Source organism: Cololabis saira, chromosome 6 (genome assembly GCF_033807715.1).
Source record: "Cololabis saira isolate AMF1-May2022 chromosome 6, fColSai1.1, whole genome shotgun sequence".
Taxonomy (NCBI): domain Eukaryota; kingdom Metazoa; phylum Chordata; class Actinopteri; order Beloniformes; family Belonidae; genus Cololabis; species Cololabis saira.
Window position 1 is genome coordinate 8590689 of NC_084592.1, and position 26177 is coordinate 8616865.

The 26177-nt window shown below is 42.1% G+C and overlaps 2 protein-coding genes across 4 annotated transcripts in view; both read right to left on the reverse strand.

Moving 5' to 3' along the window:
• ankrd44 (ankyrin repeat domain 44) overlaps nt 1-3328 on the reverse strand; it is a 41166-nt gene extending 37838 nt beyond the window's left edge. The window contains exon 1 of the mRNA XM_061723181.1: nt 2857-3328. Coding sequence (XP_061579165.1) covers nt 2857-2883 — 27 coding nt within the window. The 5' untranslated portion in view covers nt 2884-3328. The remainder of the gene's footprint in view (nt 1-2856) is intronic.
• Nucleotides 3329-5625: 2297 nt separating this feature from the next.
• On the reverse strand, nt 5626-19774 carry sf3b1 (splicing factor 3b, subunit 1). Of its 3 annotated transcripts, XM_061723182.1 has the most exons (24): nt 19691-19774; nt 18144-18316; nt 17880-17978; nt 17649-17763; nt 15428-15507; nt 15115-15300; nt 14555-15017; nt 14311-14432; nt 13921-14118; nt 13725-13826; nt 13007-13186; nt 12838-12924; nt 12161-12431; nt 10750-10895; nt 10351-10497; nt 9984-10109; nt 9491-9712; nt 9222-9404; nt 9022-9133; nt 8796-8916; nt 8588-8719; nt 8226-8498; nt 7195-7411; nt 5626-7104 (listed from the first exon to the last, which is right to left on the reverse strand). In XM_061723182.1, exons 1-24 carry the CDS (start codon nt 19716-19718, stop codon nt 6946-6948), a joined length of 3942 nt encoding a protein of 1313 aa, XP_061579166.1. In that variant the 5' UTR covers nt 19719-19774; the 3' UTR covers nt 5626-6945. The 3 variants fall into 3 exon arrangements, with proteins under 3 accessions (XP_061579166.1, XP_061579168.1, XP_061579167.1); XM_061723184.1 differs by lacking the exons at nt 17880-17978; nt 18144-18316; nt 19691-19774 and adding an exon at nt 15850-15904 and having other exon boundaries at nt 17649-17715; XM_061723183.1 differs by lacking the exons at nt 17649-17763; nt 17880-17978; nt 18144-18316; nt 19691-19774 and adding an exon at nt 15850-17630.
• Nucleotides 19775-26177: the final 6403 nt, after the last annotated feature.

The window sequence follows — 26177 nt, forward strand, 5'->3', positions numbered from 1 at the left end:
GGAGAATATCCTTTACAGATGTTTGATATAATAAGTAATTATGATTCAGTTCTGTCTGGGTCTACAAGAGCCAGGTTCATGTATTCTTGCTTATAGAGTTAAAGTTAAAAGGGGTTATTTATCCATCACTCAAACTTAGGAAATAACCCAAATTGTGCACTTAAGCATCGTGCGATCACTATTCTGTCATTGCTCAGTAAACTGCAAGTATCCAGACGGTGCATTCATTATGGTTAGGAATTTAAGCGTGGAACACTAGACACTAAGACTCGGTGGTCGGCACCTTGCTCACGTAGCTTGGCAGACTTAGCTTATGCTAAGATATGATTCTAATTGATAATTCTTTTTAAATCATTCTCATCTGTTCAGGCTTCCTAATTTCAAGTGTCATAACCAAAAGCACATCCGAAACAAGCGGTGGCAGAGCTAAAAATAAAACAAGGCGACTGATTGCTTGGTTGGGTTTGACCCGTAGCAGATGCTTCTGCTAAAAAAGACCCTGAAATGATCCACGTCAACGCAGTGCAGACCCCAAGAGTTGTGATTGGTTCGCTCTACTGCATCATTTCCATCACTTCGCTTGTCCGCTTTATCCCCTCTGTTAGACTCGTTCAAGGGCGTAAAGACCACCTCCTCCCATTTACGATGCAACAATTGCAATAAAAGCATTTCCTGCTCCTAATTGGTCGTTTCCAACTACAATGTCCTCTCTCATGAAAAAATCAAAAGGTAACCAACCAGCTTCACGTGATTTCACGAAAGACCTTTCCAAAACTCGATACCCACCAATAGAGCTGCGTAAAAATATCGATATGGCAATATATTGCGATACTTTGCCGGCCGATTCGATATCAATACTCAAAAAAATAAATTTTTCCCCAAATAATAAATCATGTTTCAAACGGGTTGTTAAACCCAGTACGACTTTATTGTATACATTGAAAAACCTATGCAAATATGTTTTAACTTTAGCTTGTATAGTTACAATGAAACGGCATGGATAATTTGAATTACATTGTTATGACTGAGTTTGTCCCATGAATTATCACTATAATTGGATGTACGTGCAACTATGATTTTAAGATGCATAATACCTTTTACAGTTTTCAGCAAACTATGTATAATAACGCAATACATCTCAAAATTTGGATATCGCATTATTGTATCGTATCGTGACTCAAGTATCATGGTGTGTATCATATCGTGAGATCCTTGGCACCTTTCACACTTCAAACATGAACGATGGCATCAGGCTGATGGAGAAGAATAAACCAGGCTTAAACAACGAATACGGACGAGGCCAGACAAAGGTGAAAGCAGGTGGTCTTGAACACACATCAGAGGACAATAGAGGAAGAACTCCTCATCGCCATCTTCAACCATGACGTTCACCTCTGTGCCTCTGCTTCTCACTATCCAGGGTTGGCAGATCGCCCATCGAAAACAGATAATCCCCTGCCATGTGGACAGCATCAGCTGGCTTGTACCACAACTCTTTCCTTCTCATCTCCTCAGTGATTGTGAATAAAAGAGGAACTCCCTCCTCCTCTGCTTCAAGCATGTTGTTCTCCATCTCTACCACTGGAACCATGTCTTTGGGGTATTGTTTCTGTCCCAGTAAGTGTCCTGTGGTAGGAAGGTCCTCTGAGGACTTCCACTTCTCTTGACTTTCTCATCAAGAGTGAACTGTCCTGGCCAGAAGAAACTTTCTTCTTGTTCGTCCCACCTCAAGAAGAGCAAACTTCTCTTGAAGTGTTGTTTTTTACATGTACAAAAATAAAAATCCAATCAAACTTCGCTGTTCTTGCGCCACCTACGCCAAACCTTAGAAAGAAGAAGGCACAAAGCACCACCCATCTGGGATACCAATGCTACTGTGTAAAACCAATTGTATTGTTTTTTCTTTCTTAGAAAAATATTTTTTGTTCTATAGTAACAACAACAAAAGTCTATGGTCTTGAATTTCTTTTTCTTTTTTTTTGCTTTGTTTTAGCATTGATAGGTAGCTTACCACTTTGTAGTTTGGACAAAATATTTTAAATCAACTACAAAAATTGCTCTCCTAATCTTTATTTCATAAAAAAAATGAAAATACATAAATTAAGCACTTTAAATGCAGTTAAAGACGTGTTTTTTGTCACTCTTCTCTGTTTGTTGGGGAGTGTGACCTGGTGGAAAGTAAATGAGCAGGAAGTGTGACAGCTGTGATGAGATTTTGATGCTTTGAGATTAGTTTTTAATGAAAAGTGCACTAGAAATAAAATGTATTCTTTCTTAGAAAAATATGTTTTGTTCTATAGTAACAAAGAGCAAGGTAAAAAGTCTATGGTCAGATAATGGTCTAGAATTTCTTTTTGTTTACTTTGTTTTAGCCTTAATAGGTAGCTTAGCACTTCGTAGTTTGGACAAAATATTTTAAGTCAAGACAAAATATTTTAAGTCAACTACGAACATTGCTCTCCTAATCTTTGTTTCATTAAAAACATTTAAAATACATAAATTAAGCACTTTATATGCAGTTAAAGACGTGTTTTTATCACTTTTCTCTGTTTGTTGCAGAGTGTGACCTGGTGGAAAGTAAATGAGCGGGAAGTCTGACAGCTGTGATGAGATTTTTGATGCTTTAAAAAATGCTTTGAGATTTGTTTTTAATGAAAAGTGCACTAAAAATAAAATACATTATTATTATTATATTAATTAACAGCATCCGTTCAGTCCAGTTCCATGCAGATTGGTATGGGGGCTGTGGGGCTGCATTTATAATGCTTTAATCGGTGCATCTCAGACTAGATAGTGGAGGAGACTACTTTAGCCCCAGCTCCTCCAGCACAGGTGTGAGGGGGCCTGCGGTCCTACCTGCTCGGCCAGCTTGAGGACAGCCATCTCCGAGGCTGCTCATCCACTCGCCCGGAGCCTCGGCACCATCCACGGCCACCACTAACCCGAGCTCCCCCCTGCTGGACGAGCCTGGAGCCGACTAGCGGGCACAGGGGCAGCTGCTGGTGGAGGTGATGGAGGTGATAGCGGTGATGGAGGCCATCAGCCCCGGTCCCTCTGGCTCTGTCCGCGGCGTCTGCCGGAGCCGGGCCGCTCGGAGCAGCCGGGAGGCGGGGAGGAGGACAGGCTCGACCCGCTGGTCTGATCCGCATCCACGGCTGCTGCTGCTGCTGCTGCTCCCGCCGGGATCCTCGCAGCACTGCGGGCTCTCGGAGCCTCACGCCGCCCACGGAAGCTTCGCCTCCACCCGGGTGTGCGGAGCCAGGAGCCGGCGGAGGAGCAGCCGAGCTGGAGCGGCTGAAGGCGCAGACCTCACACAGGAAGTGGCCGCTGCTTCTTCAGATGCAGGAGTGGAGGCGAAGCTTCCTCAGCATCAACAACAAGCTGCAGCTCCCTCACTGCCGCCGCCCCGCGGCCGAGGGGGGAACTACACGTGTCTGGGGGAACCTCAGCACGCAGCCTCCATCAATACTGACACACAGGCTGCTGGATGAAACATGCATGGGTGCAGATCCCGGGGGGGACGGGGGGGACAATTTCGGAAAAACATGAATTGTCCCCCCCCATAAAAATACCCTAAATTATTCAAAATTGAACAAATGTATTTTCAGACTTAAAGGTTGAATATGTAGAATATTTATTAAAAATATATTTCTAAAAAAAAATGGTTGTGTCTACTGGTCAGATTGATAATAAAAAGGGCAACATGGGTACATTTTGTTGATCATTTTCATGATTTTGTTGTCTCTTCTCTGAATGAATGACTATATAAATGAATGAATATGAATTTATTGTCAAGTTGTATTATTCATGAGTTGTCTAGGTACAGATAAGAAGATTTATACGGACAAGAAGAGTTAGCCTATTAAGATACAGGATCTCTTCTTCCAGGGAGTCCTGGAAAATGACAGATGAAAACGAACATTAACATTTATGTAAATAAATTTGATGTTGGGTCAACTTGTGCTGTGTTTATTGTGCTCTTAGCAATGGGTCCTTTTTTTTTTTTTTTAGAACTGTTTACCACCATAACTTTGTTAAAACATGATCAGTTAGTTTAAACAACTTGTTTAGGGCTCGATATTTCATCCATATATCAATTGATCGTGCATAAAGTTGTCCCATAGGATAAAAGGAAGATGGTGAGAAGAATTTGAGATGAGTAGACACTACATGCCAAAAACCCTTAAAATTATGATTTACGAATATAACAGTTAAGTAAGCAGTGACACACACTGTTGGCTGTTTAGGACAAATAAACAAGAAAGGTAAGCACAATATATGATTCCCTGTGCAGTATTTTTTGGCGAGCCTTTACCAATTTATGGCATGGTATGAGTTGCATATTGGCAAAAAATTTAAAATTAAAATCACGTTGGTGTCCCCCCCAATCCTGACATCGGATCTGCACCTCTGGGCTGGATGAAACATGCATGAGTGGGAGTGATGGTGCAGTTTTAAAAATCCTGTCACACAGCTCTCAACTCTGCATTCAGGAGGTTGTGAGAAAATCAGGTCGGTTTAAATGCTCCAATAGAAGTATGTCGGTCCAGTGCATGACCTACATGTGCAGCTTCCTGTAGCACCCTATTGTAATAATTTCCTGAAGATGTAATAACGCCTGAAAATTTAATAAATTGTGCACTTAACTCATTCAAAAATGTAATAAAATCCAATAATGTAATAACTCAACCAATAATGTAATAAAATATCCTGACTGATATTGTAATAACATTTTTACAGATAATGTAATACCTTATTACATTATTGGGAATTTATTACATTTTTAGGTGGGTCTTTTTTTTTCAAAACTGATAATGTATACTTGACAGATAATGTAATATATAAGCTATGTTCATTTTCAGTCCAGAGTGTATATAACATCTAAGAATGTTATATACACTGGATTTGAAACACCAGAATGACTATTGGGTTAAATTGCAGACTTTCAGTACCATGTAATAAATACATGTAAAAAATAAATTCCCAATAATGTAATAAGGTATTACATTATCGGTAAAAATTTTATTACAATATCCGTCAGGATATTTTAGTTATTACATTATTGGGTTTTATTACATTTTCGATTGAGTTAAGTGCAAATTTTATTACATTTTCAGGAAATTACATTATAGGGTGCTACACTTCCCTTGCAGGTAGTAGATGCACAAGGTTTTGAAGTATGTATTGTTTTATTAAATATAGGCTGTTCCTCATGATCAGAAATTAAACTAAAGCTCTGTCGTTACAATTACTGTTCACATCAATTCAAATAACACGGGGCATCCACCTCAAACAGATGTAGGTTTGTGTCTTTAATAACTGACACACATGTGGCACCATCACAGATGGCATTGTGTATTTTTCTGTTTTCATGATGCATTCCAAAGGTTATAAAAGGAAGGAAACGGGTGGAAATGCTTACTGTGCCGACTGGAGGACAACATGAAGAGTCCAGGATGTTTTTAACATTTTATTCACAGCCTCACTCACAAAACACATTTTCATATATTCTACTTTGATTTAGGTGGCGATGAAAAGATTTGAGTTTGATCTCCGTTGTTGGAAGTTATGCACATCTGGGCATTGTTTTGTCGGGTGTTGCATAATATGAACATGCAGACATGATTTAAAAAACACATTTTAATATTAAACAAACATTTTACATGCTCGATATATTTGAGAGTACAAAGTGATCACTAACTTAACGTGGTTACTCTCTTTTTGGAGCCACGGCAGTCTAAACATTTCTAACTGAAACGTTTCAAATCTGTACATAATTGTGACCTCACAGAAATCTGCAAACTTCTCATCACCTTTGAAGTGGGAAGTTGAAACGCTGTTGTGTTATACTATTCACAGAGTTGCTAACAATCATTATCTAACATACAAACATACTGAAGCTCAAATTTAAAATGAAGAAAAAAAGGTAATCAAATCAGCAGAAGCAGGTTATTTTATCACAACACTCATTTGACATGATTAAAATGTGGACCGGATTTGTCATGCCCCTCCCACACACACCGTGGTAACACGTGATCTGCATCACACGTGATCATTGGGTCTTTTACAACAGTGCTGCTGTATAAAATACTCCAACACTGAGGTAAATTCTCCAATGTCCTTTTACTTCTGGACCTTCAAGATAAAAGCCTCCTTTATTTTTGCATGTACATCAAGATTGATGCTTTGCTGAAAAGAGTTGATGCTGCTGAAACCCGTTATGCTTTTTTTAACCAGGGGGAGATATTCGTGAGATTTAAAATAATCTTTTCCGAAGAGAAAATAGTCAGAATATGCCATTAAAAACAGAGCGGACTGCATTATGCTGTCAGATCAGGCGTCTGCAGAGGAATCTGGGTCACAGAGTCTGGCTGTGCAGCACAGAGTTGAACCGAGTGGAGGGGGGGTTGTTTATGCCGCGAGGCTCTGAGTGATCATGTGTGCGTGTAGGAGGTTCTCCCTTTATTACAAATTAATTTTTACGCTTCAGCGATATAAAGAGGTGAGAAGCGGGCCACTCTCTCTTTCTCTCTGGCTGGAATCTCATACAGATGGAATAGAGACCCCCCCCCAAAAAAAAAGATACACAAAGAAGCAAATTGACTTTTATACACAAACGTTTTATTTGGTTAAATAAAGCATTGATCTAATAACAGGTGTGGAAAATGAAGGATGCGATACAGTGGTCTATCAATAATCAATACACTGACAAAATGAACCTGATAGTTAAAACGTGACAGTTTTGCATTCCAAACCAACCCTCGCCTGACCTCAAACGCCTCTGACAGCAAACACTCAAAAGGAAGAAAGTAAAAAATACATACAGATTCTGCAAGGTTCCTTCTTTCATGTTCTAATTTCACGTTGAACAAAAGAAGCCGAATAAAAACTGAATTTCAGGCGATAATAGAGACAGTCGGGGAAGGGGGAACGATCCACGTGTATTTACAGGACGTACTCGAGCTCATAGCGGACGTAGACGTTCTTGTCGTCGTTGTAGACCTGCGGGTAGTGAGCGATCAGAGCATCCTGGGAGCCGATGTAGATGGAGTTGTAGATCTTCCAGTAGACGTCCCTCACCTTCCGGGCCGGGTGGAAGAGACCCTGAAGAGGTAGAAGTATTTAGTACTGGAAACATCTTAATAATAAATTATTATTATTCAGGCGAGTTCCCATCATGATCCCGGCTCTTACCTGTAAGCAGTACTGCAGCATGCGGCAGGGCCCCAGGGCGACCCTCAGCCCCTCCAGGGCGCCCATAACTGCTTGGATGACGTGAGGCGACGTCTCAAACACGTTGGGCCACACGTAGTTCAGCAAGTGGTTGAGGGAGTCCTCGCAGCCGAAACCGTAGACGCCTAGAGACATGTGCTGGACAACGGCACTGGCCGTCTGTCTGTGGACCAGGTCCCTGCAGGGAGACGAGACAGAAACAAGTCAGGTTCAGGATCCATGTAAACATTATGACCAATAGCAGCTTTTCATTCTTCTTCATGTAAATACTTAAGTTTGTGTCAATCCCCATCCTGGTAAAATAACATCTTCATCCTCAACGGTTCAGATCCTGGAAAAACTACAGATTCTGTGGTTCCAAATACACATCCTGAACCAGTTCCTCATGTTCCCACAGACTCAAAACTGGTTCCAGGGCGGCACCAAAGTACCAGACCGATTAAAAACAGACCTTTTAACACCAAAGTGGTGTGAAGCAAAAGCAAGCAAGTTCATCATTCCTCTTTTCCTCCACTTTCTGTTTTACGTCAGCAGTCAGTGTTCATGAAAGCAGCTTAGTAATTGTTTTCAACGCGACTGATATCTGCAGCTAAATTTCCAAACAGAGAGGCGATATGATGCGTGTCTGGAAATCAAGACAAAAACTGGTCTTTGGAGAAGCAAACCAACTCGTCACTGATCTACCAAATGTGGAGCGGCATTTTCCTGCTCCAACACACCAGAGTCAATTAAATAGGTCATTAGCAGGCTTCTGCAGTTTGATGAAGACATGACAAGCTGACCCATTTATCTGGTGCTGGAGCAATGAAGCACTAATAACACATCACACTGGTCCTCTGTGTGAACATTTATAAAAAGAGGAAATATTGGAAGGATCCAAACTTGTTATCCCAACTGCCGGACCGTTTAAAACTCACTGGAACTGAAGCAATCAAGGCCCTTGTTCACCCACTTAAACAACAACATTCAATTGTATTTGGTAGGCCGTCTACCTGTCCATGAGGGCATCTTCCAGCAGAGGGGTGACAGCATAGATGTAGTCCTTGCCCATCTCGCCGATGTACTCGAACAGGAAAGAGAGCGACTTAAGAACGCCGTTCTGCACGTTGAGTTCAGGCACCCTGTACTCGTTCATGAGCGCCGGCAGCACTGTGAAAGGTGAACAGGTCTCAGCCACGATGGCGATGGCCACAGTTGTGCAGACTCGGTTCTGACGCTCTTGCACCTTCAGGTTGTTGAGCAGAGTGGCCAAGACGTCGTGGGGGCTGTGGCGAGAAAAGACAAAAAGGTTGAGTTGATGGAGCGGCGCCGATTAGTTCAACTTCACATTAAACCTTTTTTGTCTGACACTGACCCAATAGCTTTGGCGATATAACCAAATGTGTTGACAGTAGCTCTGCGGATGGCCTTTTTGTGCGCCTTGAGCAGCTCCAGCAGTTCAAAGCAAATCCTCATCCACTCCCTGGCCGACACGTATTCAGCACCCCTAAAAACACAAAACAGCTTGAATGAGACACTGAACGTTACTAGCTGAACAACCGTGAACTTGAGATCCCACTGACCTGTCGGCGATCCTGCCCACCAGGTCGATGCAGTTCTCCTGGACTTTCTCGTGTCTGTTCTTCAGGATGGGAGTCAAACGGGGAAGCAGGTCTTTGATTGGTGGAGTCATCTTGTGCATTCCTGTAATGAAACCAGTCATTACCCTCTACTACTTCTACCAGCAAGAGAGACGTCAATGAACAGCGACTACAGGACTGAGCCGTGGGAGGCCGTGCAGTGACGTACCGATGACGTTAACGATGGCCTTCAGCGCCCCCAGGATGCTGCCCAACACCTCGGGGTACTCCTCTCCCAGGTACTCGTACAGCACCACACCCAAGTGACCCATCAGCTTCTCCTGCAGAGCCCGACGACAACAACATGAATCAGATTGTGGACTTTGAAACACATTTAAATCTGTGATGACGATTGTTTTCATAACTTACCTCCTGACAGGTCTTCATAACCACCGCCGTGCGGGAGATCAGATCTGCCGCCTGCTGACGAACTTTGGCCGACTTGTTGTTGAGACGCCACAGCACCGTACCACAGATCTGAGGCAAATACGGCTTCACGCGCTTTCCGAGGGCGTTCACGACTGTACCGAAACCATTCAGCATCACTGAATCCTGCAGACAGAGAGATGGTAGGAATTTAACTGCTTTCGCTGGACATTTCTAACTACGGGTCTCTTTAGTACAGCTCGCTCCCTCACCTCTGTGGTCTGCTCCTGGAAGGCGTACAGGATACCGTCAATCAGCTGCTCCTCCAGCTTGTGGTCGATGTCAGCGGCTCCCAGGTTCCCCATGATTTTCTCGATGGTCTCCATCACCATCTTCCTGTACTGCTCAGCCTCGTCTTTCAGGTCATCCACAATGCGAGAAATGATCTCAGCTGCTCCAACTTTGTTAGCCAACTCCACTGTCGTGTCCACCAGCTGAAAACACACGATAAAAGACACTTTAGATGTGGGTGCAAACCTCTGCAGGGCAGAGCCTCACTCATGACTATCAAATTCTATGAGTGTGCCCCCAATTGGCCATGTTTGCTATGGCTCCTGAATAAACTAATTTATCCAAAACACACTCATTATTAGCAGCAGGTAAATACAGTAATAACTGAGAGCCTGAGTTCTCAGATCTTCGGAAAACCCTAGACTTCAGAAAGTCCAAATTTGACAGCTTATTTACACTTAAATGTTTGCTGACCTGTCTATAGTTGCGTCTGTCCAGGGCCATCCTGTGCTGCCAGAAGTGTTTGAAGAAGGGGGGAAGAATCTCTGTCTTTATGTAGTTTGCTTCCACACCATCAGTCCCGCAACACTGCTTCACCACCTAAAAAGACAAAACACATTTTCGTAAAGCGTTTCTTTTCTTCAGATGTGTATTCAGAGCAGTTTGTGGATGTGACCAACGGGTGCAGGGTGAGAACAGAAAGGACAAGGCTGACTTTCTGATGATTCTCGTGTTGGTTTTTATCTAGCGGACTACTAGCCCTGAAGCAACCACGCGGGGGTTGATCAGGCGAGAATGAGCCGCATGGCGTTTACAGGAGACGTCACTCATGGCTACTTACCTTCAGCACAATCTTCTTCATCTCCTCATCGGGGGACTGGAACTCTCTGATGAGGATCAACATCACCTCTCTGGTGTAGTAGTTTGCATACTCGGCATCCATCAGTGGGATCAGATAACCAATAGCCTTCAGGAAAGCAGCCAGACCCTGGTGACAACAAGTGAAATTGTAAGTTCAACTTGACCCAGAAGTTTGTGGATAATAACCATGGGTATTTGTTTGTTTTTGTCCGCAGCTGCCAGCAGAGTTAAACGGCCTTTCACTGGACCTCAACTGACAACAGCAGCTCCTGAAGGAGACACTTTAGCAAGCAAATATTCACACTGCAGCCACATACAGACTCAGCGCTGGGTGTTGATCTTGCAAAGAACCTTTTCCACTTTACAAAATGACACTCACCTTTCCTCTGTGCTGCCTGATACCCTTCCACAGGGGCTTCAGCACAGAGTCGAAAGACTCGATACCGTAGGGCGTAGCGGCTTCAGCGAGGGCAGCAATAGCCAGGGCACTGATGGTCCTCACCTTCTGCTGCTCATCCACCAGACCTGCAGCATCAGTTTTAAGTCACATTATTGGCCTGATACAAGAGTTCACCTTAGTTTAAGTAATAAGATCTTTTTTTTTTTAAATTAAAAATGTATGTGTGTGTGTGTGTGTGTGTATGTATATATATATATATATATATATATATATATATATATATATATATATAAATAAATAAAGAGATGAAACTGCGGAGCAAAATTGTCAACACAATACAGTGACACTGCAAGGAAGTTTTATGAAAGCAGATGCAAGTCTGATGTAAAAACCAGGTGGTAAATTTATAACACGTGTTTAAAAACACAGCCAAACAGTGACTACATTATTCATAAATGTCATCTGGAGATACTGAAACACTAAATTTGAAGACTAACTGAGTAACTTGAGTAACTGAGCTAGGTTTTCCACCGTATTTACTTTACACCCACAGCTGCATTTCCACTGGCGGTAATTCTGGGTAGTTTTTGGAGTGTCTCCATTACCAGGAGCGGCTGTGCAAAAATGCCCTTCAGGAACCTTTACCGGGTGAAAAATGTTTGATGTGGAACCTCCTGCCAGGGCCGGGAGTTTCTGCTAGACGGATATCTAAATAACGTTCAGAACATTCACATGAACATTAAATTTACATGAAAACAACTCATCTTAACCTACTGGACCAGTAGCATAAGATGAAGCTGGAGATTAAAAGAAAAAAAAAAAAAACGGCAGAAGGACCCTTTGTGGCACATTTTGCCAATGTAGAGGTCCGCCGGGGGATTTTCTTTTAATCTCAATCGCTGCCATTGTGCTGTATGTTTAAGCAGCATCCTTTTGTTTGCATGTTTCTTCTTTCTTGCATTCTTCTTTTATGCTGCTGGCTGCATTTGTCCCGTTGTGTGGTGCTTCAGTGTAACTGAGACACGGCGGCTGACGGTCAGCCCAATAGAGGGCCGGGTTTACCCTGAACTGCGAGTGGAAACGCAGCTTTAGTGTTTTTATTGGTCTCTTATCAGACAGACTAAACACTGCCATAAAGTTTGTGTTGGTTTGGTGTACCGAAGGCCGTGTCTGATTTAAACCCCTTTACTCCCTGCTCAGGCTTATGTTCTTATATGCACCGGGGGGCTCCAGGGTATAAGAAGTTGTGGACCTTTGATCTAAACCAAACGGGTGCTGGTTACAGGTCATGAAGTGAGCAAGGTTCATTCTCTAAAGTATTGACTGGAACAAACGTTCAGCATAAAAAGTTAACTTAAATGTTCGTCTGAATATATGAGGCCGGACTCACCGTGTTCAATAATCTCCACCAAGCTGCGCAGGTGAGGCAGGATGGCGCAGCCCATAAGGATGGCAATCTGCTGAACGATCTTGATGCCAGTATGTCGAGCCTGCCATGACTTCTTGCTTTTACACACAGCTTTGAGAAACGGTAAGAGGGAAGGGATGCCGAGGGCCGAAGCCACCACTGCGAAGGCTCGGGCTGTCGTGTTTCTGACGTACTCATCCATGTTGTCGATGTCAGGTCGCATTGTGGAGATCATGGTTGCCAAACCAGCAGCCTGGGACGCACAACAATGAGATTGAAGGTTTAATATGTGACAATTGTTTTAACTCACATTAATGTGTTACTCAGCTTAAATGTTTTTACTAGACCAGTGACCAAAAGCAACAAACAGCATGGTTCATGCACAAATCACACAGATTAATCCCACCACAAAAAAAAGAAAAAAGGAAGTTTTATTTTTTTTCTGAATGATACACACAAACGGATTTCCGTTGGATTGTAACCAGCGGGTGCAGATTGAGAACAGGCCAGAGGTGCACGTCAGGCCTGCATGCTCTCATGCGGGTGTCAATCTAGCGAACGACTAGCCCTGATCTGACCACGGACTGGTCGAACAGGCGAGAATAGTTCGCAAAAACAGCCAACTTCATTATTGGATTGAAAAGAAGAAGGTGCGTTACCTTTGCCAAGTTAGAAATGATCTCTCTGCCTTCAACTCTGGCATAGTAGTCTTCATCAATGAGCAACGGCTCAATCACCACAAGGATCTGGACATGAAGGGAACACAAAGTTAGCTTCTCAGAAACAACGCAGTTAAATTACATTTTACGTCTCTGCCAGCGATCCCACCTTGTGAACGTATGGCCGAACCAGGTCATCCAGTTTATAGAGGATGCGGTCAATGACTTTAACCAGCAGATGGCGCTCCTGGTCTTCCAGGGTGGGTGACATGAGCAACGGCAAGATCTGATTAAAGAGGGGACCTGCTCCAAATTCACGAGCTTTGTCGGTGATCTGACGCAGAGCGGCCTGAGAAAGGAGAGATGGGTAATAATGGTTATATTCTCATCAAATCACAGAAAACAAACTCAACCGTCTTCACTCCAGGACTGTTTGCTCAAAGTACAAGTCAAAATGCATAAAAGAGTGCGACTCTCCAGTGAGGGTTCAAGCTTGAGTTAACATTGATCAACAAGCTAGCTACCATGGTGTTCTGAAACAGGGAAAGGACGTTTCCTATTCCAGATTACATCACACGAAAGAAGTTTTGGATCACCGGAGGGAATATTATATCACTGATCATCTGAATGAGGCCTGACGGTTTGTGTCTGCTGCTCCAGCAGACACAAACCGTCAGGCCTCATTCAGCAGAGTATGAATGTCTTCACTTTGACCTCCGCTGACAGCAGAGATTCTGCAGCGAGTAAATATTCACGCTGTAGCCACACGCAGGCTCAGTGCTGAGCTTGCAATTGGGACCGTTTTTATTTGCTCAAGCTTCCCTGGCAGCAGCATTATACTGGATTCAAGGAGCTCAAGGAGGACATGGAAAAAACAAGACACCGACCTTTCTCATGGGTGGTGTTCCATTCTTAATCTTCAACAGCAGTTTCATGATCTTCCTTTCCTTCTGCTCCTCTGGGCTCAGGGTGGACTCGTCCACCTCAACCTAATAAAAAAAAAACCCCACAGATTTAGCCCATACAAGATGACAGCCTTACTTAAGTTGTGCTTTTGTACAGAAGCAGAGAAAAATCTCTCACCAGAAGTTTGTCAAAGTACTGGATATCGTCAGGTTTGAGGAAGGGGAGGTTTCCTGAGGGCTGGTCGTTCATCTGTTTGGTGGTGCGGTCCTCTACCTGCATGTGGAAGCCTGTCATGCCTCCGATAGGTGTGGGAGTAGCTGACAGCTTACGGGCTGGAGTACGGATCGGCACGTAGCCTGCTGGAGGAGGCAAAACCTGCAGAGGGGAACGAATTCATTTATACATCTAAAACCAACAAACAACAATCTTGTTGGTTGTTGAAACTAAATACATCATAACGTGAAACCGTTTGCATGAGACAGGGCTGAAGACATTGAAGTCATTCTGTGAAAAGTAAGCATTAGTGATCTGTTGCTTGAAATTTACAACACGCAAAAAAATACAGACCTTGTATCCCTCTGGGAACATGGCATCAAGCTCTTCGTCTGTAAGGGGCCGGTTCCTCTCATCAATCTCTCTCTCCCACCTCCATGCCTGCAGCTGCTCTGGAGTCATGCTCATCAAGTGCCCTGAGGAAAAGGCCAGTTGAACAGATTAAGTCTATAAAGCACATAATGACTGAGGATAAAAGCTACAAGTAGCCATGTTCTAGACAAGAGGAAATAACCAGAAAAGACGGATGAATACTAACCAGGTGTCGGGGTTGCCATGTTCATAGCTGGTGTTCCCAGTGGAGTTTTTCCTGGAGTCAGGAGTGGTGTTGAGGATCCCATCTGACTGGCAGGGGTTTCATCCCACCGAGACTTCCTCTTACTGGCTCCTGGGGTGGGAGTCTCACCCACAGACTCGTCTCCTCTGTCTGTTCTTGGGGTTTCGGCCCAGCCGCTCCCGTGTCCCGGTGTCTCCCTATCCGTCTTCGGGGTTTCATCCCAGCGGTTCTTTCGAACACTTCCTGTGGCTCCTCCGTGACCAGGAGTGGCGTGGCCGGGTGTGTCCCTGCCAGGGGTGGCAGCACCAGCAGGGGTGTGGCTGGGGGTCGGGTCCCACATACGGGTGCTGGGAGTGGCCCCCGGTGTCTCGCTGCCTTTAGGGCGACCTGGGGTTTCATCCCATCTGCTGTTTGAAGGTGTGTGTGCAGGTGTGTGTCCTGGAGTCTGAAGGAACCAAGAACATCAGTTAAATCAGTAACAACTTCAGAAAAGCTGTTGGGGACACCGACAAGCAGTCAGAGGTTGATTGTGAGGAGCTCACCTCGGCGTTGGAGTCAGCTTGGTCCCAGCTGGAAACCTTTTTGGGTGTAGAATTGGACGGCGTCTGGTCAGCTGTCTGGTCCCAGCGACGTTTACGCTTTGCAGCAGGTACGGCGGCAGCGGACCCGTTGACAGCTTTGAGGTCCCCTGATTTGGCCTTCTCAGCCAGCTGCTGACGAATCTCTCTCTACAAACAGAAAGACATAAAAGGTTAGGGTTAGTAGTGGTTGTTTACAGAATGAACACCTGACATGTACTTCTCCAGGCCACCTACATTTATGATAACATTAGGAAATGCATATCTAGCTTCTTACCTCCTCTTTGGACACTTTCTGCTCCAACATGACGTCCACGTATGTCCTGAACTGCAGCTTGGGGTCTGGCGTTTTGCCCCCTGCGCGAAAGAGCACGAACAAGAACAAAAGAAACTCATCAGGACACGTTGTACAAACCCACAATTGTTAGAAACACAGCAAGCAAACACAGCCAGCTAACCCTGACTCTTTACCAACAGATTTACTTATGTTTCTGCTGTTTAACAGCTATTTAACAAAAACTCCTACTGAATTACAAAGAAATATGCATTTCTTTTCTTACATAGAGTCATAGCATTCTAAGAAAAACAAGCATGTACATAGAAAGAAGAGCTGAAGTTGTGTTGCTTTCTTTATGTGGATTAAGTAGTATTGCCATCACTGATGCAGGGCTCCTGGGCTGTGCTCCTCAGAATACGTACACTTTCAGTGCCAAGGGTCCTTCTGCAGTCAGACTTCAACCGGCAGAAAAGAAGCCTAGAAAATTGCTCTTTACCATTAGTAACACTTTGGAAAAGGGTTTAAACTCACACACAACAGTATACCACCTGTGTTGCAATGATTTATGGCACTCAAAGAACAATCCATCTTCTTTGGGGTATAAGTACAAAACTAAAGTAAATCAATTTGACTGCAGATTCCCAATGACTTATACTAGCAGATAAAAATGAAGTCAATAATCTCAGGTAAAGTTTGGGAACTTGATTACATTCTGAAAAAATGTGGAAAATAATCATAACTGAAGGCTGCAGAGACGTATACTTTGAAATCCTAGAGCCACATATACTCCTCCTGCACTACTAATCGTTTCATTAGATCTTGACTTCCATTTCAGGGCAAAAGAGAAGACATCTAATATGTGAATGGTCGAGAATTGTTTTCTCATCTTGTTGAATTTGTATTGGCCAAGTAAAGGGCTATTTGGGGTTGAGGTTTGTAGCAGCTGATTCCCTTCACAGCCCCCAAAACAAGCAGCCAGTGGACCCTGACCAAACTGACAAGTGCACTGTGTTCCCCATAACCTACACAGGATGAGTTGCTGCACCCTTAACAGAGTGCAGTACAGGACTGGCAAAGCAGTACTGCTGTAGGAGAGAAATTAAGGACAGTTAGTATGTGCCTGTGGTATTGTGGTACACAACTTTTTCTTGATAACATATTTCTATTTTACAGAGAGAGTTGTAAAATAAAAATATATTTACACAACAACTTCGTACAAAGAGCTCTCTCTACATGCAGGCTTCAGATGAACTAAAGCAAACCTGAAATATTCAGGTCATATAAGCTTATTATAAGGGGAAGTGAATTAGCAGTAAATATATTAAACTAAAAAAAAATAAAAAATAAACTAGCTGGCCTATAGGGTCTGCTCTCAGGCACACTAAATAATAAAGATAAATAAGTTGATACTTAATAATCCTAGGAATGAAGGTGCTCAGGGTGCAAGCAAGTCGGTCATTTTAATTATAACTAATTTGTTCCAAGTCTGGTACAATTACTTTTAGAATTAGAGCCCAGATAAGAGAAACTGAGAAAAGAAATCTAAATGATATCCATTCACAGCTAAAGGTTTTATTAGGGCACTTCATATGGATTAAATTCTTCTGTGCCTTTACAGTGAAAGAGCCGTAATACCTCTGAGCATATTTGTCCTCTGCCTGTCTCTGGGTCTACAGCAACTGTGCCCAGTGTGGAATCGCACAGTGCATCAGCAGGTCAGTTGTACTCTAACTAAAATCCATCCTTACATTCTACATGTCCATCCATCGTATCATTAACCCTTCGACTCACACACAAACCATCTGCGACCCACGTCTGTTAGGGGGTACCTAACCACCTCTCCCACTCAACAGATGGTAACCATTATGGTTTTCCTTCGCAAACCAAGGGGAAAGCTTTCCTTTGGACAAATCAGGACTGTTGCACCCAATCCCACTTCCCCAAACAAACAGTGAGCCCACAGTGCCTTTATTAAAGTTATAAAACATTGAAAAAACGAAACACAAACTGTACTTTGACCATAAAAGATTGACCACAGGGAAGGCATTGAGTCTGGGAAGCAAGCTATTGCATTGTAGTCGAAGGGTTGAACAGAAAAACTACCAGCGTGAAACCATTTGCAGTCATGAGGTGTCACAAAAGTGAACTGTGATGGGGAGAAAAAAAAGAGGGGGGTGGAGAAAATGGGGGGAAGATGAAGACAAAAATGAGTGAAATTTACCATCTGCAAAAGGGTCGAGACGCTCAGGTGAAATGATCGTGTGTCTGCGCCGAGCTTTGTATTCATCCTCCCGATCTGCGATCTTCGGTGGGCGATGCTCTGCAAATGGATCGTACTAAAGGGAGGGGGGAAAAAGTACAAAGCAGAATGTAAATTTAATTATTTACAAAACTCTTGCACATGTTATCTGAAAATTAATATATGCAACACATTTAATAAAACTATATTTACCTGCTCATCTGACTGAGGAATTGAGTTTAGTATTGCCACTGGTGCATGGTATCCTGGCTTCTTCTGTCCCAACAAGCTTGTTGAATCCTCTTCTTCATCCTGAGGAAGAAAAGAGAAAGGCGAGTCTAGTCAAACCTCACCAAAACTGGCAAGATTATCCTAGCTCATATGCAGGACAGAAGTACATGGGAGCACTCAAGCTCCTCAAAACAAGACAAATGAGGGAGAGATGCAGTACAGAACATTTGTATATTAAATACTTACTTCCTCCTGTTCGTTGGCAGCAATAGAAGTTACATATCCAGCAAAACGGCTGTCACTGCCTCCGTAAATCTCCTGGTCATAGAAGCCAGTGGAATCTAGGCCCACTCCCTGCCCGGCATCCTCAACCAGGGTGGCCTTCATCCCCTGGATCTCCAGGATCTGGGCCTCGATGTCTAAAAACAAGTAAACACAACAAGATTGTGAGTTTCCCCATTGAGGGAGTAATAAAGGATTATCTTATAAAGTGAGAAATCCAAAAGCCACACCAGCATCTCCCCAGTATACCGGTAATACCATCTATTTTATTATAATAATAATAATTTAAATGGCTAAATTCATGGCTATAAAACCTAGGGACCATCTTTAATTAACGTTCTTCATTTGCCGGTCAATCCGCTGAACACACACATTTGAAGGCATTCTGATTTTTATTGTAGGTAGTGAAAACTACATCAAAAGGTACTAAGATAATTAGACAAAAAAAATGTGGCACGCTAGAAGAGCAACAATAACCTCTAAGGAGGATGACATAAGAAATACAAGCCCAGAGACTGCAAATGGGTTAGAAATGACCTATTATTAAAATCTGGAGGGACAACAGAAAACTGTCCTACTCAAGTATGTTGGGGCAATATCATCACATGGGATTGCTTCAGTAGGACCCTTCTTCTTTTGTCGGATGTAATTTATTATTATATTTATCTTCGGGAGTTGTTTGTAGAAGAAAGGAGGGACTGAAACTATACAAAAAAAAGTTTTTGATTTTTAAGACTGAATATAAATGAAAGAATACATTTTTACAGGACAAAAACCTGCGGTAAAGCATATGTTTGTCACGGCGAATCCATGACCCAATAATACACGTGGTTATATAAAACACTGATATATCTTTTTATATAGATACACACACACGCCCTTTGGCTAAATATCCGGTGTGAGCTGGTCTGAAGAAGCTTTTTAAGGACTGAAACCCTGAGGGCATCGGTTTAAATAGTTAATAAACCGTGCTGATTTGTTCCGGGAAGCAGCTCCCGGTGCAAACTACGCCAACAGCCAGGCATGTTAGTCCACATTGAATCAATGAAATCTGTTTTAAACCTCAAACATCTCCTGGTTGACTCTTACTGAGAAGCTGCACATAATGTGGGATCATGTTTACAAAACATTCAGTGTTACGTGTGCGGTTACGGTGCTTAACGGGGAATAACAGCTGGACGGTGGAAAACCAAAGAAAACAACTCAACATAAATATAACAAGATGATGAAAAGATATGCAGCAAATGAGTGTGTAGTTGTATGAGTGTGGCGGGTGCAGCTGTTTATTAACCTGCACGCTGATTGCAGCGTTAGCGTTAGCGCGTTAGCACCAGCGCCATTATGTGAAGCCGCGTTGCGTCGTCACGGCCTCCTGCCCTAAAAACAGACAACTAACACCAAATATACGGCCCGGCAACGCTTCACACGACACCTTGGTGTTCCTCGATACAAACTAACCAACTGCAGTTCGATACATTGACATTAACTGCGTTTTCTGAAGAATAACTTACCTTCGTGTGTCTTGGCGATCTTCGCCATTTTGGTGCAGTTGTCCGAGACTGACACCGGAAGTGGCGTCTCTCCTCACTTCCGCCTCCTGCCGTCTGCTCCCGCGGGCTTATATCAGTTCACCAGGAATCACTTGGGGCCAATCCCAATACACCCCCTACTTTTTACCAATAACCCTAAAAAAAGAAGCCACAGATTTTAGGGCACTTGAAATCTTCCCAGGGGCCTGTCCCAATACTCCCACTACTCCTACTTTTCAGCACCACCCCTAAAATCAGGAAGCTGAGAGCCAAAAGCTGTTTTAAGTTCAGCTGTAGCGCTGTTAATATGCCACTTTTTATTTTTTCAGGCGTAAAAGTAACCGTTAAGATCCCCAACCTGGGCTCAGTTTATCCAAATAACGGCTGTTAAGAAATTTGATCCGATGTTTTAGGAGATGATAAGAGCCGCCGGTCCGGGGCGCAGCAGCAGCCGGAGTACAGACGTGATCGCCAGGTCAACCTGCGCCGTCGTCCCGGGGAGAAACCTGCAGCTCTGTGGAGAATTACCGCTGGCTGAAATAAATCATTTAGGAAGATAAATGTCGGTTTAATAGATGAAATCTAACAGTTGTAGCTACGCCTGTTAAGAAATTTGCTCCGAAACTTTCGGGATTTCTGCCTGCCTGCCGGCTCGGGAGCTGATTTATGGTTCCGCGTTAAATCGACACAGAGCCTACGGCGTAGGGTACGGCATAGGGTACGGCGTAGGGTACGGCGTAGGGTACGGCGTAGGGTACGGCGTAGGGTACGGCGTACGGCGTGCGTCGCCGCGCAACCTACGCTGTAGGCTCTGCGTTGGTGTGACGTTGAACCATAAATCAGCCTTTATTCTGGCGAGGTTTGAAAAAGACTTTGCAACAACGGGCAAACGAGTGATTATGTACATTCACTGAGTGAATATTATGAAAGTAAAATATATATTTCTCGCTAGAAATGTAATCAAAACACATTTTTATGCAGAAACTAACTCAAAATATTGATTTTATTCACTAAAAAATAAGAAATGTCCGCCATGTTTTTTTTTTTATTCAGTCCGCAAATGACGACGAAAAGCATTCTGGGAAATTTTTCTGGTCCTAGTTCAACTAGGGTGCATTTGAAAACCCTCGATCTGTAGGGACAGATTCATAGCCACTACCCTCGTTTTCTCCACTACCCCTAGGTGAAAAGAGGAATTGGGACACCACCACCCTCACGGGAACGCGCAAAATTTAGGGGTAGGGCTGAAAAGTAGGGATAGTGGTAGTATTGGGACAGGGCCTTGATCTCAAGAGAATGACAAAATAACCGTGTCTATGTTGATAAAAGCTCATTCTAAATATATTAGATGGCCCATTTCCCCAAAGATTAAGGAAACTCACTTTAAAAATATTGTATAAAGTGTAGCCGGTTGCAGAATTCCTTAAAAAAAGATTCAAGTTCGAAGTTGATTAATGTGCTTTCTGTAATGTAGCAGATGAAACTTTAGAACATATGTTTTTCCTGTGTCCTGTGTCCAGAAACTTCTGGTTAGAATTAATATATGTACGGTATATAGATAACTTGAAGTCGAATTTATCTGACATAATAAATATAGTTATTCTCATGGGTAAATATCATATTCATTGTAGTAAGTGGAGGAATAGCAAACCCTCCTTTGATTGGTTTTTAAATTATTTTAAATTATTCTTCTTATCCCTAAGAAAAATAGACTCCAACAAAATGGCAAAAAAGATTTGTGACGATATATCTTGTTTTCTGCTTTTTTGATGCATGCTTCAGCCCTTGCTCCTCTTTTTGGCACTTTTGTTTGCCTGATTTTAAATACTGTGATACTTTTATAGTTTGCACTTTATAAAACCCCCTGTTTGTCTTTTATTTCAATATATAGTTCATTGTTTTTTCTATATAGCTCTATATTTGACAGCATCTCATATTATGTCTACTAAGTATACTATCATCCTTACGATAAGATGTTTAATTACTGTTCTATGTTATATAAAAAAAATAAAGATAAAGATGATATGTTTCTATTGTGTCCTGTCTCACAAACCTTTTTGGCGTGAAATTAGAAATGGGCTATCTTTTAAAATGAACGACATCCCAAAATTAGAAATCTCAAAGATTATTTTTTTTACATAGATACAATTGACAAATCAGTGTCTCTCTTGGTTAATGTCATTCTCTTACTGGCTAAGTACACTGTTGTAAGTGGAGAAAAATGAAGCCCTCTTTCCAATGTTTTTTAAATGATTTTTTTTTTGTCTCTATAAAAAAAATTAAGTCAAATAACTGTGAACAAATTATTAGCTGATATATCAGAGTATCTTTTATTTTAATCTGTTTCTGAAATGTCAATGCTATTTTGCCTTAAAATGCCTTGCTGTTTTTGTTATTACATTTATTTATGTTTACCTTATTGTTTGTGTGTGTGTCTCTTGTTCATGATACCTCCCAAAATGTGTTTAATTTTCTCATATGGTATTGTATTTCCTCCACAAGCAGTTTGTATAAATGTGTGTGTTTGTTTATAAATTGTGTTCAATAAAAAAAAAAACATCTTACAAAAAACAATCGTGCCCAGAACAAACAACTCCCGAAAATAAATATAATATTAAATATATGACAACGACAAAAGAAAAAAAAAAGTTAAAGTCGTAGGCTAATCAGAAATTCAACAGTTTATATGTTGTTTTTTTTTTGTTTTTTTTGTCGAACAGTATTTAGTCCTACATAGTGGGCAAAATGTGGTACAAGCAGAAAGTAGACCATGGACCATTAATTACAGTCCATTTTAAGTACCTGAAGTTGGCTTACCGCACTCAAATGCACCTTTTTACTCCAACATAAATACAAGGTTCCATACTTCTCTGAGGCTCTGATTAATTCACAGTTGAAAAAAAAAAAAAAAACATGCAGTCTTTTTAAAATATTATATTTTCATAATGTAAACAACTCAAAAAATTATTATAAATTAGACTTGTAAATCATTACAATTGTATTTATATGTAATGTTTATAAATAATTATAAATTCAGATATATACAGTGATGACCCCGGTTACCAAATGGCTCAATAATTCACATCTACATCTAAATACTTAAATACTAAAAAAACGGTATGTACGATTTTTACTGAGAGGTCTATGGATACTGTAACACCTGATATCTATGTTGCAAGAGAAAAGTTGACAGTTGTTCCTGTATATAAATATATTGGAGTAATAATGGATTCAAATCTAACATTTAAAAATCAAATTTAATCAGTAGTTAACACAGCAAAGTTTCACTTATCAAATTTCAGTTACATCAGAAACTCATCAGAAAGCAGCAGTACTGTATTTTAATGCCATTATCATCTCACATTTGTCATACTGTCTGACCAGCTGGGCACAAGCCTCTGTGCAACACTTAAATCTGTACAGGTAGTTTACCATCAAGCTGTTAAAGGATTGGACAGGAAGACAAACATCATCATTGTCACAGCATTACAAAACTACTGAGATGGGACAATTTAGTTAGATTCAAAGATGCCTGTCTGATTTATAAGATCTTGCATGGCTTGGCTCCTCCTCCCCTTGGTGTTTTTGTAAACTACAATACATCTACTGACAGACATACTAGGTCTATAAGAAGAGGGAATTGTGTAGTCCAAAATGAAAAGACTGATTTTGGTCCGGCAACCATTTTGGTAAGAACAACTCACCTGGAACATCCTCCCAGCGCAGTTCAGGGAGCATGGTACCTATCCTTAAAAGACATTATAAATTATGGTTGAGAGAGAGTCAAGTGTGTTACCATCTGCTCTGAGAATGTAATGTATTTTTATTTTATTGTATGTTTTATAATTTATTGTATGCAATGTATTGTATAAATAGGTACCTGCCCCATACATTACGGTTGAAAATTTGCCAACTTGGCTAAACTGTCATATTTACAGAAATGTTTATTCATGTGTATTTTCTCTGTATATTTTAAACCAATAAACAAACAAACAAACAAAAACTGCATTGTATTGAATATATACAATCCATCTATTTATCTATCCATTATATGAACCAGCTTATTTTTACTCTGAGTCACAGGATTCTGGTGGAGCTTATCCCAGCTGTCTTTGGCCAAAAGGCAGGGATCTGCAATAGAAAGGTCACCAGTCCACTACAGTGGATACAATGCATACAATGCATATCCATATAAAAAACAATGTTTTGTCCAAACATGACCCAGTGAGTGTGATTCCTTATACTGCCATATATCCACCAGATTTGGGCCAAATGTGCTACCACCCAAACAGCTATGGGGGTAGAGATGTATGTTATCTTTGCCTTAAACTGGGTTACTTTTGGTGCTTGTGGTTTAGTTCCAATAAGTGTTATGTGGGCCAAATAGGCCAGATGTCATTTGTTTGGTTGAATTTGGGTTATTGTATGTCTTGTATGGCCCAGATGTTATGCTAAGTTTATGTGTGTTATTTCAAATACCTAAAGAAAATGCGGGCCACATTTGGGCCAAACATGCTTTGATTTCTGAGTAATGTTTTATGATTTTATGATACTCCTTTCTTAAATCTGGTGTCCTTCCCTCTGCCTTCAAGCAAGCTTGGGTCACCCCGCTACTGAAAAACCCACACTCAACGCTTGACAGGTTGAAAACTCACTGCCCCCGTTCATGTCTAAAATTCTAGAACGTGCTGTCTTTAGTCCGGTCTCACAGTTCCTTCGCGACAACTGCCTGTATTATCCACATCAGTCTGGCTTTAGGCAGGGCCACTCAACTGAAACTGCTCTTCTGTCAGTTACTGAGTCACTACGGGTTGCCAGATCTGTTGGTCTAACCTCAGTCCTCATCCTGCTTGACCAACCACCACATCCTCCTCTCCACACTCTCAATGCTTGGCATTTCAGGATCTGTCCTCCTGTGGTTCATGTCTTACCTCACAGAAAAGATCCTTCCGCGTATCATGTCCAGGACAAGTGTCCACATCACATGAACTGGCAACCGGGGTGCCACAAGGATTGGTGCTTGGCCCTCTACTATTTTCACTGTACACCATCTCACTAGGTGAAATCATCATTTCTCATGGCGTTTCCTACTACTGCTATGCCGATGACACCTAGCTCTGCCTTTCCTTCCCACCTGGCGACACTGCCAGCTCAATCTGTATATCAGCATGTCTTTCTGATATCTTTGCATGGATGAAGGGCTGTCACGTTCAGCTTAATTTGTCACAAATGCACAGACCGATTCACAAATGCACTGGATAATTTGCAAATGCACAGGACAATTCACACTTGTGTAGGACAAGATGCACAAATGTATTTCTAATGCACACACAAATATAACCTGATTTACAAAAGATTTGTGGTCCGTGGACTTCGCTGCATTTGTGTGTGAATTTTGAGACTCCCCTGACTTGCCTCAATACACAAATGTAACAAGGAATGATCTGCAACCAATCAGATATCTTCCTTTTTTCAGCCAATCATAAGAACGCACACCACATGGGCGACAATTTACTGTCCATGCTGAAGCACTGTCAGGTGGGATGGTGCAGGGACACATGGGATGCCATTTTCCTTTGGAGGTTTCCTTCATTAACTGATTTTGTGTGTTTTATATGTGTGGCTTTGCCATTTTTAATTTTTTTTTTTTTTATCGTTTGGTCTCCCAGTTGCGATAGTTTTCACAGATGATGATCTGGTTGCTGGTGCATCATGAGTGAGATGAGTGTAGCAGCTAATGATATCTCTCTGTGTTGTTGTTGCTTGAATTGTTAGTAAAATCTGACTTGCAGAATTATAAAAAGTTTTTTGAGTCCATTTACATTAAGCTCTTCTGGTGTTACATTATCTTTAATGGTCTGTGCATTTGTGACTCTTGTCTTGTGCATTTGTGAATCGGTCTGTGGATGTGTGACTATTGAGACTGTTCTAGCTGCATACTACCAGACAGAAAATACGACACAGCTCTTGGTTCAGGCTCTGATCATGGCACGCATTGAAAACTATAATTCCTTTTTGGTCGGCCTTCCTGCTGCTCAGTTAACCCTCTGCAGATGATCCAGAATGCAGCAGCACGTCTGGTCTCCAACCAACCTGAAAGAGCTCATGTCACTTCGCTGCTAATCTTTCTGCACTTGCTTCCAGTTCCAACACGCATCCAGTTCAAAGCTTTGCTTCTGGCTTACCAAACAATTACCCAAACGGCTCCTGCCTACCTTCACTCCCTCATCCAGAGCTACACTACCTCTCGACAGCTCCGCTCAGCCAGTCAAAGATGCCTGGTGCTTCCACCCCAACGTGGCGTGAAATCAGTAGCTAGACTCTTTACTCCATTGTTCCTTGATGGTGGAATGACCGACCAAACTCTATCCAATCTGCAGGGTCTGTACCTACTTTTAAGAGCAAGCTAAAGACTCAGCTCTTCAAGAATCTGCCAAATAAAAGTAGTAGTAGTAGTAGTAGTAGTAGT